Source organism: Orbicella faveolata, unplaced genomic scaffold, assembly GCF_042242905.1.
Source record: "Orbicella faveolata isolate gen_17 unplaced genomic scaffold, um_ofav_v1 contig_34, whole genome shotgun sequence".
NCBI classification, from domain to species: domain Eukaryota; kingdom Metazoa; phylum Cnidaria; class Anthozoa; order Scleractinia; family Merulinidae; genus Orbicella; species Orbicella faveolata.
Window position 1 is genome coordinate 13,884,118 of NW_028301563.1, and position 19,530 is coordinate 13,903,647.

At 41.5% G+C, this 19,530-nt stretch overlaps 1 protein-coding gene, 2 long non-coding RNA genes and 2 pseudogenes across 3 annotated transcripts; 3 read left to right on the plus strand and 2 right to left on the minus strand.

Annotated features, from left to right (window-relative positions):
• Window positions 1-1,185: 1,185 nt before the first annotated feature.
• On the plus strand, window positions 1,186-3,798 carry LOC110059083 (fibroblast growth factor 1-like; annotated as a pseudogene).
• A 559-nt stretch (window positions 3,799-4,357) lies between these two features.
• Window positions 4,358-9,327, minus strand: LOC149104913 (uncharacterized). Its single transcript, XM_089271452.1, has one exon. The coding sequence runs from the start codon at window positions 8,285-8,287 to the stop codon at window positions 6,461-6,463; it is 1,827 nt and encodes a 608-aa protein (XP_089127578.1). The 5' UTR covers window positions 8,288-9,327; the 3' UTR covers window positions 4,358-6,460.
• Window positions 9,328-12,952: 3,625 nt separating this feature from the next.
• On the plus strand, window positions 12,953-19,515 carry LOC149104914 (uncharacterized; annotated as a pseudogene).
• On the minus strand, window positions 14,264-15,970 carry LOC149104915 (uncharacterized). Its single transcript, XR_016201458.1, has 2 exons — window positions 15,829-15,970; window positions 14,264-15,395 (listed from the first exon to the last, which is right to left on the minus strand). It is a non-coding gene; the product is annotated as an uncharacterized LOC149104915 (long non-coding RNA).
• LOC149104916 (uncharacterized) lies at window positions 16,158-17,552 on the plus strand. The gene is made up of 2 exons (XR_016201457.1): window positions 16,158-16,433; window positions 17,199-17,552. It is a non-coding gene; the product is annotated as an uncharacterized LOC149104916 (long non-coding RNA).
• Window positions 19,516-19,530: the final 15 nt, after the last annotated feature.

The following is a 19,530-nucleotide window of genomic DNA, read 5'->3' on the forward strand; positions in this document are numbered from 1 at the left end:
GAGACTAAGACGCTTAATGGACCGAGTGTTTTCTGCGCATTTTTATTTGATGCTTTGTTCTTTTTCCGCTCCCTGTATTTGTCTCTTCTTGACGGTTTTCAATTTCGACGCTGTGCTCAGCACTTTCCAAATCTCCATTCGCGCAACTTCCCCGTTAGTCGCCATGATCGCTATCGGGGAATGTGCGCATGCGCGTGTAAGGGCATAACGGGGCTCAGCTGATAACTGAGAATTAGTCAAACTTTTTAATTACTGATGGCAAAGATCTGAGATCTGCAGAAATTCGTGATAACTGAGAAGTTTTAACCGATAGCCGAGAAATCGCCGAAAATTTAACTGATAAATATGGGTTATTGACCAAGCGTGAGGTCAAGATGGCTGGACAATCATGTTTATAGACCGACACGGAGTCGAGGTAAACTTGCAACAAACGAACGCACTGTGCCATCTTGACCTAAATAGCCAACTGGTCTGCCTCCTGCCAGTTGGGATTTTTAACTATGCTACCTTTATTTGAAATATTTGTTTCCTTTGTTTTACTGGCATGCCTGTAAACTAGCTAAGCTTAGTGCTTGTATAGCTAAGTGCATGGCCACTATAAAAAGATTTACATTACACTTTACATTTTTTTTACATGCCTGGTCAATAAGGGATTTATTATATGGATTTCGGGGAAATTTTTCCCGCGGGACAGAGCGAAAATTCCGAGCGGGTCAAATAGTGCCATCTTGCCCGCTAAGATAGCCAATCACATCACAGTATTTGGTTCATCTTGCCCGCTCACGGAGCCAGCCATTTTTAACAGAGATTTCCGGAAAGAAAGAGACCCAAAGGCAAAGCTGTGACGAAGTACTATTACCCAGGCACTCCCATCCTGCTAACGCTTGACATAATGCTTTTATGACGTCACACGGCCTCTGGAGAGCGTCAGATTCGCACATTCCTAACTTATCGCTCAAACCGCTTGTCAGGTCTGAAGTCTCATGCAAATCAGTGTAATGTCATCGATATCAACTCATGTACGATATAGTAGGTGTCCTCTGAAAGTCACAGTCATCTGTGAACTATTTTTACATCTAATTGAAATTCCACCGTACTAATACTCGCACGCATGACTGATCAACTGATGCAACATGCAAATTAACCACCCTTAAATAAAGCCTCAAAAGAAAAGCTTTTATCTCAGACACCGCAGGAAAAGCTCTTAATTGTTTTCCAAGGTACTGTAATTTCCACTAAAGGTTACAGCAAACGGTTGTAGACATACTGGTTAAAACAATTTCGTGGGAAGGCGCCTGGGTTTTTATTTTGGTGATTGAAGTAATGCACAGAAAATGAATTGGGTAGCTTTGACGGCTAAGAGGAATCTGTTAGATTTGCACCAATAAACTTTGCATATTCACCCTTGAAAGTGAAAGGCCCTGCCTGAAACTGTGTACAGATCGCAGCGCCGGCCATGACTTCTCTTCAGCCTACAACAAACGTCTCCCGAAAGACGCAATTGGTCTCCCGTCACGGGTTGTTTTTGCGAGTAACAGATGACACAGTTGAGGGGAGTCAACAACGAATCGGTGATGTTTATAGTAAGTTTAATTCTTCTGTTTACAACACACACATGTATCCTACACACTGTAAACCAACAGGTCTTAAACAACGAGTGCAATTGTTCCTACTAAGTTCGTTAATGAGAGATCAGAGCTTAAACCAGGATAAACAAATTAGCCCGGCTTCATGGTTTTAAAGTTTTAATTTTCGATCATTTTATGTTTGCCGGTTTGTATTGTTCACAACTTGTGTCGAAGATTCGACGTAAATAACCAGGGGAAAGGAGTTCTCTCTTCATAAAGTCCTTAAGAATTTGTGGAGAATTATGATGACTTGGAAGGTTTGTCTTAATTAGGTGAAAACGCTTTCAACAGGTATACCAGTTTGTGTAAGGCCACATTACATCTCGGCCGTCTTTTGGACTGGAAAAGATCACACCGGTTCTGAGAGAGTCACGTGACAATCTTGCAAGACAAGTTAAAGTCGCGTTGTTGCAACGGCGAAAATATTAATCATCAAATAATGTTTTTTTCAAATGTTAAACATATGTGTTTGTCATTTGCAATATAGTCTGATAGCAATTACGTTATTTTGGTAAACTTCGATTGCTGGGCGCGGCAAAACAATTTTTCAGACGAGTGGTTTCACGAGAAGTTTTGAATTAGTTCATATATAATAATAATAATAATAATAATAATAATAATAAAAATAAAAAAATCAGTGATCGACTGTAATGTTAAGTGACTTCAAAACGCTCTTATGTCTGGCTTACTGCTACAAACGGCCTGCCCTACAGGGCCTTAGCCAGAAAGTGAGGTAATGTCTGTGGTCAAATTCTTTTCCTAGGTATTTAGCAATGTTTAGTTTCCCCCTTTAAAAGAAAAACAACCAAAAGGAAAAAAAAAAGGCTAAAGCAAGTGCTTCGGTTTGCCTAACACCGGCTACGTCCCTGACCTACCTTACGTCAAAGACTCGGCCAATTAATTAGAGGCATCAGACCTTGATCTATATCTTGATATCTTGCGAGAGGTGAATTGAGGGGCGTGAATAGTTTTTCGGGTCGACGGATTTGGCCGCTTGTGCACTGATTTCCTTACCAAATTTGACTTCATCTGTGATCTGTTACTGAACAGACGCACAGCAACACATCATGGATTCTACTTGTTTTATATTTTTATATAATAAATAAAAATTTTATAAGAAAACACCGCGCATAACCTGTACCAAAGATTTCCGTGCTAAGATTTGGGCTTGTAGCGCTTGCTGCATGTTTCATGAATGCTCTCTTTTTTTAAGGGTGTTTTCAACACGCTAAGCAATTTCTTTGGCAACTTAATTGTATCGCAAAAGAATTTTGAGAAGAGTTTCCTTGTCTGACAGCGCTTTGAAGTAAGGATCAAGATAAACTTTAAGATCTGGTTGCATTGGAAAGCTAGCAAAGATGTACACACATAAGCTGCCAAACGGGGTCAAGCTGAAGTACACCCAAATTTGCCAACTTACATTTATCTGTGACGTTTCGTTGACAGAGAAATGTTTATTCTAAAATTGATTTGCAGCCTCCCTTGAAATGATATCTGTTGCGCCAGGGGAAATTGTATTACGAGGAGAAGTATCTAATAGCTATATCGGGATGGACAGTAAAGGAAACCTCTTGACCTAAGTATCAATGAGGTCAATGATTAATGCCAATGAGGATTTAGTCATACACGCACGCAACGCGCGCGAATTGATGCACGCGCTCGCAGTCACCCAGCTTCCCTTCCTTCGTTTCCTCCCTCACTCACTCACTCGCGTGCTCGCTCTCTCGCTCGATCGAATCTAGATCATTTAACTTAACCTTTGTCCTTAACTTTCAACAGAGCTCCTTGGTGGAAGATTGTTTTTTTAAAGAACATCATAACACGAATGGCTACAGTTCATTTGAGTCTAAGCCTCACGCAGGCTGGTTCCTTGCACTGACAAACGATGGCAGAGCAAAGCCTGGGTCCAAAACTGCGTCCGACCAGAGAGTCGTGGAATTTTTATCAAGAAGAGTTTAATCTGTTAATGGATTTTTCGCTGGATACTAAATTCTTGGTGCATTTGATAATGCTAATAGCGCAATAACGTTAGTTTAGTTGGACTAGAGTGTAAGTAAAATAGATGATATTCATGGGCGGATCCAGAATTTTTCTTAGGAGGGGTGCGTCACTAAGGAATGGCGTAACTGACTTGTCAGGTAAACAAATTTTAAAAGCGAGTACGAAGGGGTCTTCATCTCAGACGGGGGGGGGGGGCAGGAAAATTGTTCACCCCTTGCATCCTCCCCCTAGATCCACCCTTGATATTTGAAGAAGTTCTAAGATGTTATTATATTATAAGAGGGTTTGATTTAATCTGTAGAACAGCACGTGACAAATTGCAAAAATCCTTTAGCAAGGGAAGATGATAAATCGTGAGAACGATAGAAGTGGATTAAAGTAAAGACAGTCATGGAAGTACGAATCTGTATTTTTCGAAACAATCTTATTGCGCAATAGATTTCGCATTTCTCCGCATTGTTCTGAGTGAAAGCAAGAGAATATAGTGTCTTGGCAAAAACTATATTTTGAAAGCTGAATGGAAATCGAATTCATTCCTTGTGTTAAAGTGAATTTCCACTCTTGCGTAACGTGAACGGGTTGAATATTCGTTTCTAAAATAAAATATACAAATATTATTTATGCCGAGAGCGACGCCTATTTATAAACCCAGCGCACAAAAGACTATAATGAAATGGTTATAATCGCGGTCGTGCATGCGGCCAGAAACCACTGAATCACTGAAACACTTGTTTGGATTAATTTGGCCACTCACGTGGCGTTTATTTCAAACCATTCAAATGCTAAGGTGTCAAATTAATCAATTAAACATCGCTATATTTGATTCAGTGAATAAAGTTGGGGCGAAAAACAGCCAGCCCAGTAAGAGGTAGCAAGAGCAGAGGAGGAGCTCAGGGGATGGTGGAGGGCCGACGAAAGAAAGTAAAGTACGCTTCTAAGGCTAAACAGCTATCGCGATCGGCGCTGGCAGAAAAAGGGGAGAGGGTTAGCAGAGCACACGAATTTAAAGCTTGCTCTGCGTGTGGTGTCTAGCCCATTAACGGCTATCTACCTCTGCAGCTTGTACCGTAAGATAAGATAAGGCCCCGCCTCAGCATAAAACCCATTATCGCGCTAAGTCAATAATGGGCCATTTATGCCGAGAGCGACGCCTATTTATAAACCCAGCGCACAAAAGACTATAATGAAATGGTTATAATCGCGGTCGTGCATGCGGCCAGAAACCACTGAATCACTGAAACACTTGTTTGGATTAATTTGGCCACTCACGTGGCGTTTATTTCAAACCATTCAAATGCTAAGGTGTCAAATTAATCAATTAAACATCGCTATATTTGATTCAGTGAATAAAGTTGGGGCGAAAAACAGCCACAAGCCACATCCTGTGGCGAGCCCCAACCCAAGCCGCAGGCACGCACGCACGCACGCACTATGAAGATAATGGAATATAAAGATAATGGAAACTATGGAATATGAAGGCATCAGGAACACCAGGCTCTTCTCTGACATGTCCTTGAAGCCCCAACGAGTAACGGCTAGTTCTCGGGCTCGATAAGAGCACGCGTTCCAGCGCTCTAGATTAACAACTACTCTAATATAAAATTGTTGCCCCAGCCCTTGTCTGACAGGCAAACTAACTCTGGAGATAAGCTAAATTGTGGATCACGTTATGATTAATCGTAATAATAGTAAGAACACTTATAATAGTAGACAAAGCCAGCACTTGCCCGGTCTTTGTCGGAATAAAATAAAATAACTAACTGGAAAAATAAAATAGGATGTACTAGGCTAAAATTGCCGCCCCAGCCCATGCCTGGAAGGCGAGCATTGATCTTAGCTACAGCTAACAGCTGAAGTAGTTTACTGAAGACTAGAAATAATAATGATGATGCCCCAACCCCTGACTGAAAGGCGAGCTTAAGTCTTAAACACCTCTCCAGGTTGACGAATATACAGTTTAAGCGCGACGGATTTCCAACGGCCAAGGTGGCGAATCTGGGCATCCGATAAACCTTGGTCAGCCGCCAACGATGCGGCGCCGATCCGAAAAGAGTGAGATTTGTATTTGGATGAATCAAGTCCACAAAAGTTTAGTGCTTGCCGCAGTTGTTGCGTAAAATGGCTAGTTTGAACTGGGGATCCATCGGAAAAGCAGAACAAGGCACCCGGAGTGGTACCCCGCATAGAACAGTACCGTTGTAAATAATTCACTGGGCAAAACTCTGTTCCCGTTGCGCAGTCCAAAACAACTGAAAAGGGGCGCCTACCCGAGTTATGTTTGAAGTCGGTGATGACAATTGTCGCGGCGGTCACGCAATTCTCTTTAAATTGGAAATGAAGGTCTTGTATTTGTACTAAAGGTTTCAAAATCGCACCGTTGGTCGTGAGTTCGCCTACTCGAAAAAAGCCATAGAAGGCCACCAAAAACATGGTCTGGTACAACAGCCTTTGATATGCTGATGAGTTGGTATGATCTAATGCGAGCACTAATCGTTGCAACACGCTACGTGTTATTGGAAGTCGAACGTCTGGTGAAGAGTATAGCTTACTGTGAGCCGCTAAAATCTTCTGCACTAAAAACTGTTTAGTGGGATCAGGAAAATTAGCTAGCTTGTGAACGTAACTTAACGCGGAGACATACGTCGAGATTGTCGAGGAGGCAAACTTCCTCGCCGAGAGATATGATATAAACAATGCTAAATTGTTTACCGAGACCGGAAGGAGCGAGGCACTCGACTCGCAAAATTCAGATGAAAAATCGACATATGTCGACCAAGCTCTTTGGTAAGTCTTACGCGAACCCTCAGTAATGGCTGAATGCAGAAGGTCGTTCAAGTGATGCGCCAGTTGTTGGGTAGTAAGCCCGGCGGAACCAGCGTCGGTTGTTCGTCTGCGTAAGGCGCTAGTGATCTGAATTTCTCTACCTGTAAGCGAGATAAAGCATCGCTCTCGCGGTTAACGCGACCAGCGATGTGCTTAGCATGAAACAAAATATTGTATTTAAGTGTGCAGAGAACAAAGTGCCTAAGCAAAGCCATAACTGAACGATCTGTAGAAGTTTGCTTATTGATTATAGCAACAACTGCCTGATTATCCGAAAAGAAAACAATACATTTGTCACGCATAAGCGGTCCCCAAATCTCAAGCGCCAGGACAATCGGAAAGAACTCTAAGACAGTAATATGGAGTTGTTTCCAAGCGGCGGGCCACTCTCCAAAACACCAATGTGTGCCAAATACTGCGGCGTAGCCCAAGGAACCCGCTGCGTCCGTAAATAAATTGAGGTTTTGGGAAGTGGCCCATCGCGATCCGAGGAAAAAGGATTTGCCATTGTACACGCTCAAAAATTCTCGCCAGACGTTGAGATCGTGTTTACATTCCTGGGTTAATCTGACGTGATGTGTGGGTTTCCGGATACCTTTAGTCAAGTCTATCAAACGGCGCAGAAAAGCACGCCCGGGAACCACAACACAGCAGGCAAAATTGAGGAGCCCTATTAAAGATTGTAGCTCTTTCAGCGTGACGCTTTTACGAGAGCAAAAATCCGCCAACTGGGTACGGCATTTGGCAAGCTTGTCCTCTGGAAGACGAGCCTCCATCAATGTCGTATCTAAAGTGATCCCTGCGAATTGCAGAGCATTGGTGGGGCCCATAGTTTTCTCATCGGCTATCGGAACGCCTATGCGACGGCAAACGCAAAGAAAATTATCGAGATCTACCTGACATTTGGCCTCCGAATGCCCAATAAATAAGAAGTCATCTAAAATATGGATGACCGACGACGCATGCAATCTGTATTTAGCGATCCATTCTAACGCAGTGCTGAATGATTCAAATATATTGCACGATGACGAGCACCCCATGGGAAGGCATTTGTCAAAGTAGAATTTCCCTTGCCATTCCATCCCGAGCAATGGAAAATCGCGGGGGGCTACGGGAATGATACGAAAAGCGGATTTAATGTCTGTCTTAGCCAGAAAACAGCCCTGTCCGATTGCTTTAATGAGCCTAACAGCATCATCGATAGTGGCATATCTTACGGTGGCTAACTCTTTAGGAATACCATCATTAACAGATAACCCCTCCGGGTAAGACAAATGATGAATTAACCTAAATTCTCCAGGTAACTTTTTGGGAACGATGCCTAGGGGCGATACCCTAAAAGTTTCAAAGGGAGGCGTATCATACGGACCCACAATTCTGCCCGCTGCGAGCTCTTTTGACAACTTATTATTCACGCTAGTCGGATTGTCCATGGCGCTCTTCAGATTTGGGGATCGGATTACAAGGGGAGAACCAAAATATCGTATTGAGAAACCGTGAAGAAAGCCTTGGATAAGATAGTCCGAAATTACGTTGTTATAGCCCTTAAGATAAAATGCGAGACGGTCGGGCCTTACCGGCGTTGGCCCGCGGCTCAACAACCGATGCTCTTCCCTGACTGTCACTCCCAGAGGGCATGCTAGAGGCTGCGTTGCTTGTGTTATTGTTCGGTCTGTTAGCGCCGCATTGGCTTGCGGGATGGACTGCCCCACATTTGAAGCAGGAGTGTTTGAAATTGCAGCCCCTGCAGAACTGACCGGAATGAAATCTCCAACACACCCCTTTGGGAAAGGACTGAAAGGGACGCTGGTTGGCCCGCCTTGCACGAAAATCATAGTTCGAGTTTGGGCGTGAGGTGGTGAGGGAGCTATGCATGGCCTGGTGCCATAATTCCCAAGCTACGTTATCCCATGGGTATCGGTCAGGTTTAGACTGGCGAAGAAATCGGAACTGCTCGTCGTAATAACGCCAGTTACCTTGTTTTGCCGCAATGTCCCTTACCACCTCACAATACTTCATCAGAGAACTTGTCGCCTTAGGTACCCTAATTGTATAAACAGCTACAAACACATTAAATGCAGTCACCCATTGGTCAATGGATAAGCTACGCCGTTTTGGCTTAACGTGCTCAAGGCAAAGACTAGGGTTATCATGGTCATTTGCGACAGATAATCGATATTTGGACTCGTCTGGTGATACGGAGAGGAGAGACCCGAAATCAACATATTCGTTTGCCCATATCTTTGCCTTGATACGATCCGAGACGCGAGACTCGAGGTCAAAAGTGACACTGGAAAACGTGCCGTCCGGTTTCTCGGACGCAAAGGCTAGCCTACCCGCAGCAACGGTGTTCGTCAGATCCGCAATCTCTTTTGAGGCGGCATCTTCAACCACGGTGGGCTGTGACGTGGACTGATTACTAGGTCTCTGTTCGCCAACTGCGGGAGAGATGTTGAGAGTGCCGATGCCGGCCGACTGTAAGGCCCCAGAAATCGCGTTTGAGATCAATTCACTCAGTGCGGTGAGGCTGAACTGTGGTGAGGACGTCGTGCTGTTAGGCAGGGACGCAGACTTACCCTCTGAACGGCGCTGTTTCGCCGATACCGCCTGTGTGGAACTTTTTGACGCCTGGCTCTTAGAGGCTCGTTTAGGAGGCATGCTTATGAAAAATTGAAATTACATTACTCAAACGTAGATCAGATTAAGACGCTGTGAAGCTCAAACCTAGTGGGTGTACTCCCCTTGTCTTAGCAGGTTGGCACTTCAGCCAATGAGCCAAGGGCGATTAATATGTTGAAAACAAATGGCACAAACAAATCCGAGACATTTCGTAAAGGCTTACGTGAAAGCCAACGAATGTCAAGTACACACAGAAGCAGGCAACATAACAAAACCAACAATCCGAGACATTTCAAAAGGACAGTTGTCCTATAGTGGCCTGAGTGTGTTGGGCACACTAATGCAGTTAAACAATAGCCGCCAGGTGATAACACACTAATTACGCCATAATGTCAAGTGCAATACTGTAAAACAATCCGAGACATTTCAAGAGGACTATTGTCCTATAATGGCCTGAGTGTGTTGGGCACACTAATGTGGTATAACAATAGCCGCCAGGTGATAACACACTAATTACGCCATAAATGTCAAGTGCAAGTAATTCCAAATTCCAATATAGCCTGCGAAATCTGTATATATGATGCATGTATTAAATATTTTGTAATACCGCCTTTAAAAGATCACGATGGCTACGTGGCCTTGGGCAACGGCAATTAATCGGCGGACACACCCACTAACTTCACAGCCTTCAAAACAGCCCCTCGAATACTACGCATAAATTTGTAGTAGCCTAAATTGTTTAGATGGACCCCATCAGGTAAATAAAGGTCTCGCTTGCAGTTCCAGAAACCTCTGTGCCGCCAGTAATAACAAAAAGGCAACTGCTCGGACCCTACCTTAAGATATTGGTGAAGCTTGCCCACCTTACAATTGTACTCCTCTGAGTCCCGCGTACGTCGCCGCAGTACCTGCCCTACTACAACAAATTCGACTGAATATACATCGTGCAAATCTCGAACTAATTTTTCTAGCTCGGAGCCAACAGTCTCAGGCGCGACCTTAACGAGATCATTGGAGCCAAGCTCCAAAATAATGATCTTGGGAGCAATTTGGCGCACGACTGTAAAGTCAAACTCACGAAATTTCTCAATTGTGCGGCCCCCAACGCCATGAAAATGAATATCCGCAATATCACTAAGAGTGATAAACGCATGCAAGTGCCGCTTCTTCTGCACAAACGCCGCAAGTCGGTGAACGAAGGAGTGCCCTATTATTAACACGCGATGTTTAGCCATAGATGTATAAAAGGAGAGGGCACTAACAGCAACTTGAAACGAAGGTTAACAATAGCCAAAATGGAGAAGGACAGACTAATTAGAGTAAAGGTAAGGGCTATAAAGGTACACTTGCCTGACTCCGACGAAAGAAAGTAAAGTACGCTTCTAAGGCTAAACAGCTATCACGATCGGCGCTGGCAGAAAAAGGGGAGAGGGTTAGCAGAGCACACGAATTTAAAGCTTGCTGTGCGTGTGGTGTCTAGCCCATTAACGGCTATCTATCTCTGCAGCTTGTACTGTAAGATAAGATAAGGCCCCGTCTCAGCATAAAACCGGCTATCTTTAAAACGAGGAACGGGGAATCGGGGAATGGGAATGGGGAACGGGGAACAGGGAACGGGGAATCTTTAAAATGGGGAATCTTTAAAAGCGGGAATCTTTAAAATGGGGAATCTTTAAAAGCGGGAATCTTTAAAATGGGGAATCTTTAAAAGCGGGAATCTTTAAAATGGGGAATCTTTAAAAGCGGGAATCTTTAAAATGGGGAATCTTTAAAAGCGGGAATCTTTAAAATGGGGAATCTTTAAAAGCGGGAATCTTTAAAATGGGGAATCTTTAAAAGCGGGAATCTTTAAAATGGGGAATCTTTAAAAGCGGGAATCTTTAAAACGGGGAATCTTTAAAAGCGGGAATCTTTAAAATGGGGAATCTTTAAAAGCGGGAATCTTTAAAATGGGGAATCTTTAAAAGCGGGAATCTTTAAAACGGGGAATCTTTAAAAGCGGGAATCTTTAAAATGGGGAATCTTTAAAAGCGGGAATCTTTAAAACGGGGAATCTTTAAAAGCGGGAATCTTTAAAATGGGGAACCTTTAAAGTGCCACTGAAACGAAATTTTCGTATGTGAGATTTTTGCTTAGTAATAAAGTTTCAACCTTACTTGGAAACACTGCAGACTTTTTTTTTTGCATACGGTAAGCGAAAACTGCTTTTTCAGCCGTTCGAAGTTGGCTGGTTAAGCCCAAAATTGGCGGCCATCTTGGCGCGGCCAAAACAGCCTAGTGACGTCACTGGTTGTATTACTCTCATGCCGCACTGAAAATTTAGAGTGATAATGGGAGAAGAGAATACTGTTCGAAGCCCCCCCAAAAAACATCTTAAGGACATCTCGGAGCTGTAAAGCAGATAATAACAGTAGCCTTAGACATAAAGAGGTAGAGAGTCGATCCTGGGGCTTTTCAGTCTATTTAATTGGATATTTGCAGGATATTTTATGTAAGCAAGCAAACGAGTGGGAGTTCTTAGATCGCAAAATGATCGGGACTCTTGGTGAAATCGCCAGCACTCAATTAAACAATATCTTAACTCATAAAGTAAAAAAGACATGAAAACAAGAGAAAGCGGCTTTTGAAAATATTATCCGGAGTGCTGCTGCACGAATCGCAGCAACAAAGTTAACGCTTCGAGTTTTCGAGTCGCTTCGCTCCGAGGAAACCGGACGCTTTGTGAGTTTCACCGTGGATGAGATTGTGCCACAGTGACCTTTAGTCCAGTTGTATCTGCTACATCCTACAAGTTATCACAACAGCAACAATTTAAGAAACCCTCTTCTTTTATATGAGGGAGCGAATTTAAACTATAAAGGTAAACTAAGCTGCCATGACCCTACAGGTATGTTTTCAGGAAACGAGAGAAAGCGTGACAATGTCGGCGCCGAAAGGTCATACATGCAAATTAGTTCAAATTCTGTTTAATGAACCTTCGAAAGGAGTGTAAACTAGTGACGTTTTAACCAATTGCTTTGAACTTGGATACTATTAAATGAAGATCATAGACATAAGTATGTGCTAAAGAACTCACAGTAATCCATCGGCCGTGAAATATTGCAATATAGTGCAAAAGAGAAGCGAAATTCCGGGTGTCTACAAAACGAAGACCGAAGACCGAAGACCGAAGACCGAAGACCGAAGACCGAAGACCGAAGACCGAAAAACGAAGAGCTCATATAATTTTAGGCCTTTCAAACTCAAGGCAGTTATAATCATCGATAATCAGGCTTAAGTACTTTATCGGACGCTATCACACGCGAAACCGACGGGGTCTTCGTTTTGTAGTTTAGGCCGGGTCAAACTACAAAACGAAGACCCTCGCTCAAACGCTCTTTAAGACGCCAAAAGACGCGAAACCGACTGGGTCTTCGTTTTGTAGTTTAGGCCGGGTCAAACTACAAAACGAAGACCCTCGCTCAAACGCTCTTTAAGACCCCAAAACTCTTTTCCAAATTTCGATCTCACACGATCAGGCGTTTTCTGTTAGGGGTGGACCATTAGATTTTTGATGGGGGGGGGGGGGGGGGGGTTGTGCAAATCCCAAAAAATTATCGATCATATGCTTCTAGTTTAAATAAAATATCATGCACATTTGTTAAGATGGAAAAAAATATCGAGCAGCCGTAATCAGGGCGCGGGAAAGGATCTTTGCGTGACGCGTGACGGCCCAAAAGTGGCTTTGAGTCACCTTAGTTACCATTGGAAGGAAAAAATGCCTGGTACATGTCAGGGATATATATTTTTGACGACTCGTTTGACGCCTCCTTATAAGGTACCTTTCAATTGCGATGCCATCAGATAAAGCTATGTTCTTTTTTGACGAGGTAGCCTGGCTATTGGCGCGGTAATTTATTCACATCTGAAACTCGAAAAACTACTTAGCCGTTCTTTTTATCTGCTCAATTTGGACACTTAACGTCTCGTAGAAAAGGTATAGAGATGTAAAGGTGTCCAAATAATTTATTTTAAACACGAACCTTAAATCCTTTGAGTTTTGACGCCTGGAGTTCCGTTGTGTCTGTTTCCAATCACGTGTAAAGATTTGTTAAAACACAGATTTCGAGAAAGTTCGAAGATGTGTCAGTCCAAAAAATCGGGCTTGAACTTGCGTCTTTAAACAACCCTTGCTATAAACGACTTAATTTTTGGTTTATCTTTGGGTATTTTAAAGAAAAAATCTCTCGAGATGTATTTAAAGCTAACAAAAACTTGCTCCCCAGCGGAAATCACACCTCCATTAAAAAGTCCAATTTGAGGACTTTTCATTAGTCGATCTTTTCATTCTTCCGGCGGCGATAACAAAGAACGCTTGATCGTAGGCTGCCGCTTTTTAAAATATGACCTAGCGTTGAACAACGATGGCGAATTTTCGGAAGTTTAATCTTCCTCAACTTCTGACAAGGGATCCTGAACCTCATAATGACGGGATACCGCGGTTTGACTGCAACAAATTGCTTCTTAAAGATCGTGTTGGCCACGGATCATTTGGCGATGTTTATACTACCGATTACCACGCGCCAGGAAAGGACACATCAGAGACGGTAATTATCAAAAAAATGTTGAATGCCCTGGATTCAGAAGAAAAGAAAATCTTTTCAAAAGAAGTGGCTCTATTGAATGGCCTAAATCATCGCAATGTTGTTAAATTCATGTCAGTTTGCCATCAGCCGCCAGCCATACCCCTGCGAAATGAATTCCCAGTAGTCTGGGAATTCCTAGGAATTCCTAGGAATTCCTAGGAATTCCAAATTATTCCAAGACATGCAAATTATGCTTTATCCAAGACCTTGGAATTTCTGGGAATATTTGGGAATAGTGGAAGTATGACTGGGAATTATTGGGAATTCCTAGGAATTCCAAGTTATTCCAAGCCATGCAAATTATGCTTAATCCAAGACCTTGGAATTTCTGGGAATATTTGGGAATAGTGAAAAGTATGACTGGGAATTATTGGGAATTCCTAGGAACTCCTATTACTTCCCAGACTGTTTTAAAAATTGTATTTGGAATATCTAGGAGTTTTTGGGAATAGGTAAATCACATGAAATATTGCTGGAAATTTCTATAAATTTCCCAAAATGTCAAAATTAAAGATGAACTCAGTGCATGAATCAGTTTCTGTGAATTAGTAAAAATCAACACGATCATTTCTCTGTAGTTCCATACCTTTTTATTGTTGTCAAGCTCCAAGATAATTATTTCCAGACAAATGTACATTAATTCCAGTTTAAGTCTGACAACTCAACATAAAACTATAGCACTGATAATATTGCTTTTTAGATCCAACATGATTTGTTAGTGTATATGTGCCTGTATGGACCCGTAAATCAAACACCCAGAGTTTAACTGATAGAAAAATAGATGCTCTTAGATTTGATAAATAGATTAAGCAAAAAATTCTGTCATCATAAATGAATATATATTATTTACAATTTCAATAAAACCAAAAGTATATATATGCACGTATATATTTAATATAATAATTGTAGATTCACACACATACCCATCACAGCCCACTGTTGAACAATTTTTGACTTGATCCTGTATGACTTTAGGAAAAAGAGGAAGACATCTCTCACAGATGTCATAAATGAAAAGCTCACAGTTTCCACACACTTGCTGTACATTTGTAAAACTGTACTGTGACATTCTCTGGACAAATTACCGGTAGTTTCATTAAAACAAGGATATCTTTAGCAGTCTCTCATTGTCATAAAATGTCTTGAAATTAAGGCCAGAATAGCCACACAGGCATATTCTTTGGCAGAAAATGTTTTTTTCTTGGGAACCATTAGTTTCACTTTCATCAGGGGAGTCCAGTAAATGGTCATCAGTGTCAGAGTTCTCAATTTCTTCAGAGGAGTCGGAACTGAAACTTCAACATCATTATCTGAATCACTGTCTGTGGACAAATCTGAGTTGTTGTGTATTACATCAATTGGTATTTTTGTAGTCTTTTCAGGTATTGGCAACTCAATTTTATCAAATGCTTCTGTGAAACTTCAATTCTTGCATAACGGTTCACTCCATAATCCATCAAAGTCATCCACAACATTTTTGCCAACAGCCATCTCACTCAGGTGAGCCGAAAACTGTGAGGTGTTCTGTTCATGGTGTTGGAAATGATATCCAGGAAAAAGGGATGCAAGAGAGGGAGATGACGTCAACTGGCCTGTGAAGACTGCTTTAAGCGATTTATGTGGTCGAATCTTGTAGATTTTGGTATGGGTATAGCGGGATCATCAATATGTTTCTTGTATTTCCTTGTCCTCGCGGTCACTTTAATTCATGACACAACAAAATCAAAAGAATCAAAAAGATTATGAGTTAGTGGGAAACAAATAAATAACTGACATAAATAAATGACAATGCAAATAAAAAAAACCTACATCTTGATGTATTGAAAAGACTATAGATCTCATATCATGCTAATCCTTATAAATAATTCAAAGGAAAAAATGACAAGCATCGCAAATTTATACTTGCTGCATTGTGCTGACTGGGTGTTGAAATAGATTTGGTGGACTAATACAACAAGCTTAAGCTCATTTCGCAGAATTTATCTCGTTTCCTCAGGTCGATCTGAAACCTTTTAGGTGAATTTCGGCTTTTGGGGTTTTTAAAGAGCACACAATGCATTGCTTAGTTTGATTTATAATTTACAATTATAGGTTATCATAACAGAAAATCCCTATAAAATTGGATTCCTTACCTTTGCAGTGAACTTGATTCAAGTGCCTCATGATCCTTTATCTTGACAACCGTCGGGAACAGATCAACCAGTTAAAGTACGTCCCATTTTCCTCCTTGATTTATTCGTAAAAAGTTTGTGTAGTTTTTTCCTTTTGAAGCAAGACCCATCTTTCAAAAGACCACCAAAACAGCGTGGAAAGGGAAACAGACTTGCCATCGAAAGCGACTGGTCTGGCAACCTCGTTGCCAGTCTCTCTCTCCTTCTTCTCCCGTTTCCATTCTCTCCTCAACTGATCAACTGAACCAATCACAGCACGCGAATTTTCACGTGACTATCCTTGTGACTGAACGAGACAAAGATCGCGTTATTAATTCTCTTTTGGCGCCCATCTTTGAATTCAGCGTTAACGGCTGATCGCTCGTGCGTTTTAGTAGATTTCACTTCCAAAATTTTATCAGAATGGTTTTCGCTGCGGTCCTCTGACCAGAAGAAAACAGCGTGAGTGTCATTAACGAGAAACAAGTTATTCTTGGCGAAGATTTGGAGGTAAAAGAAAGTCTTACTGTGGATGTTTCAACGGGGAAGAATTCAAAGGACAGATTAGCCGTATACAAAATTATTTGGTGAGTAATCGAATTCAAGTAACCTTATATTATACAAAGTAAATTCTTGTATTTAGACAAAAGCTTTTGAATGAACTTTATCATCACGAATCATACACGAGTGGATCACTCAGTCATGGCATGAAATGAATTCTGGCTAAAGCAAAGTTGAAACAATTTAGGTTGCCCAGTGTGCGTGCCTAAACAATTTGATTTGCGAGTAACAAATTTCTCTCGCCTCACTTGTTCAAACGAAATAAATATAGCAGTTCTCTCTGATCCCAGTCAAAGTTCTTGACAAAAACTCCAACGAGGCAGCCAGTGTGCATGAGTTTGATATGTCTCCTGTGTGTTTCAGCCTGACTGTATGGCAATCCGTGTTGATCTTCAATTTTTGTCCATCCGTATATTCTTTTGTGTTTACTCTATTATTTAAATGTTCCTTAAATGTTTTAAGTGTCTTTTTTAGTATTTCTAATGTCTAAATTTGGCTAAAAACCGTGATATACACAGTGTATCCTCCAATTCAAGAGTTGTTGATACACTTATAGAGGAAGGAAAACCTTGATTTAATCTACTGTAAGCTCAAGATTTATGTAACAAATTTATCAATAGTATACAAGCACCTTCCATTATCAAGTCTTCTCTTTTAACATTTCAACCAGCTTACAGTCAGGTCTTAATTAGCTGCGTGTATTAAACTGTGAGCACATAAATATTTGGATCTCAGTCTTACAGTACCTCATATATATCGCAATGTACTGTATTTTTTAAATTTTGTTTTAGGTGTCATACAACAAAGATGAAGATGAAGAGGCCAGCTGTTGACAGCGTAATTAGAGGGCAACAAAAGAAGCTGCGGAAACAAAAGAAATAACTGAACAGCAGCTAAGGATTGTTTCAGTTTTGTTCCTATAATTGATTCCTTACATTCATGAAAATCCAGATTTGTTCCACATAATAACAATAATTTAAGCTAAAATCTTGTGTATGGAAAATTGTTGGATTTGTAAACCAAAAAAGTAAGTAAATTATCTGAAATGTAATTCTTGGTGTAATAAAAAAGAAACAGGATAATTATTCTAATGACTTATGTTTAAATTCATGAAAGCCAATGTAATAAACCATTGATTTAAAGCCTGTTTGATGTGGTATCAGTGACTTTATTTGTTATTTTAATGCTGGGCATTAATCATCAAAATTTTGTCTGGCCTACAAATGATACAAAATTCCCAGTTTTTCTCAGATTTTCCAAAAAATTCCAACCTATTCTAAAAAAATCCTACAAATTCCAAGTTATTCCCAGAAATTCCTAGGAATTTTTGAGAATTTTAAGGAATTTTCAAGGTGACTATATTTCAGTTGGAATTCCTAGGAATTCCTAGGAATTCCAAGTTAGCTCTATGTAAACTTGGAATTCCTAGGAATTCCTAGGAATTCCGAGTCCGAATTACCGTGAAAATTCACACCTTAGATTCCTAGGAATTCCTAGGAATTCTTAGGAATTCCTAGGAATTTTTTCCTAGGAATTCTTAGGAAATTCCTAGGAATTCCTAGGAATTCTTAAAGTTATCTCACAAGGGTAATGCTGGAGTACGTGTATTTTGACTTTAAACTCTCCGGTCCAGAGGTACGTGTTAGCGCACTCTCTGATTTCCTTTTAAAGATAAGTGAGCACAACTGCGCCGGATTTCATGAAGTTGTTAATCATGCAGCTACGGAGATAATCGATGGCCTAGCTTACCTTCACGGCAAAGGGATAGCCCACAGAGACCTAAAAACGGCGAACATTTTAGTAAGTAATCAACATTACAGCTCGTTGTCTGTGGATACAGAAGAATTCCAGCAGATTTATCAAGCAAGGCCTATTGCCTGCAAGCTCACTGATTTCGGTGAAAGTAGATCTCTCTTCATTCAAACCCAGGCAGTCCTTTCAACTAAGACCACCACCATTGATCGGGGGACAGTGGTTTATATGGCACCAGAGCTTCTGGTGTAAGAGAACATCATACCGAGTGCGTCCATTGCCGATCTCATGCTGGCAGACATTTGGGCCCTAGGCATGATAATTTTTTCGATGCTTAACCCCAGCCTTAAAACCCCCTACATCATGGAAGTGCGATCTGAAGGAGGTGTAAGCAGTCAAGAAAAGTTGAAAGAATTCATCGTCTCTCTTTTACAGAAACAAAAGCTTCCATTACAAGACGAAAAATACGCCATTGATCGTGCTACAGTTTGGTGCGAGTTAGAGAAAGTTTACAGGGGTTGCACTAATTTTGCCCGAAAGGAAAGATTGCCCCTGCAAGAGGCAGCCCAGATTTTAGCAAGGAGACAAGATAGATTCTCGAGGGACGTGCAGGTTGTTAACCTAAGGGTTAGCCAGGCAACTGCTCTTGAAGAGTTTGATCAAAGGTTAGCCGGCAAACTCGAAGGAGATGTAGAGTCCTTACAGTCGGAGATAATGCCAGTGAATGATGCGACAAACGCGTGTGCTTTCCTCTCGATTGGTATTGCAGAAAGCATCTTATACGAATCAGAAACGGAGGAATTTTTTGAAAATTTACCAAAAGCCGTGGAGTTGACCATTTTGTCTTTACCAGAGAGAATAAATGAGCACCGCGACCTGGGAAAAACCTACGATGCCCTAGAAGCATATGAAATTCTTAAGCAACAGCAGATTATCAAATACCCGTTGGAATTCTCCGAGGAACTGCCCTATGCAGACGGGGTATTTACTTATGAAGGAAGAGAAACCCTTTTCACGAAACTTTGTGTTCTTGGTACTGAGCGCTTCGTTGCAATTTATGCAAGTGATCCATTTGTACTGACCATTGGTTGTCATAACGGCAAACCCTTTGTCATCGACACGCATCCAGTTGCGCCCCCCTTCGGAAATGGAAATGGCCTCGTTCTTAGAGGGAATGAAAACACCCCTGAGGTTTGGATGTCTATCTGTGTGTGGCTTTGGCAGAGACTTTACCACGGCGAAGTGAATCCAACCACAGCTCAATCATTAGCAGTCGTTACACTGGATGCAAAGTAAGTGGACTCGTTATTAATCTCTTGCAGAAACCCATAAGGGTTGAAATGTGTAACTCCCTATAATTCGTATCGTACA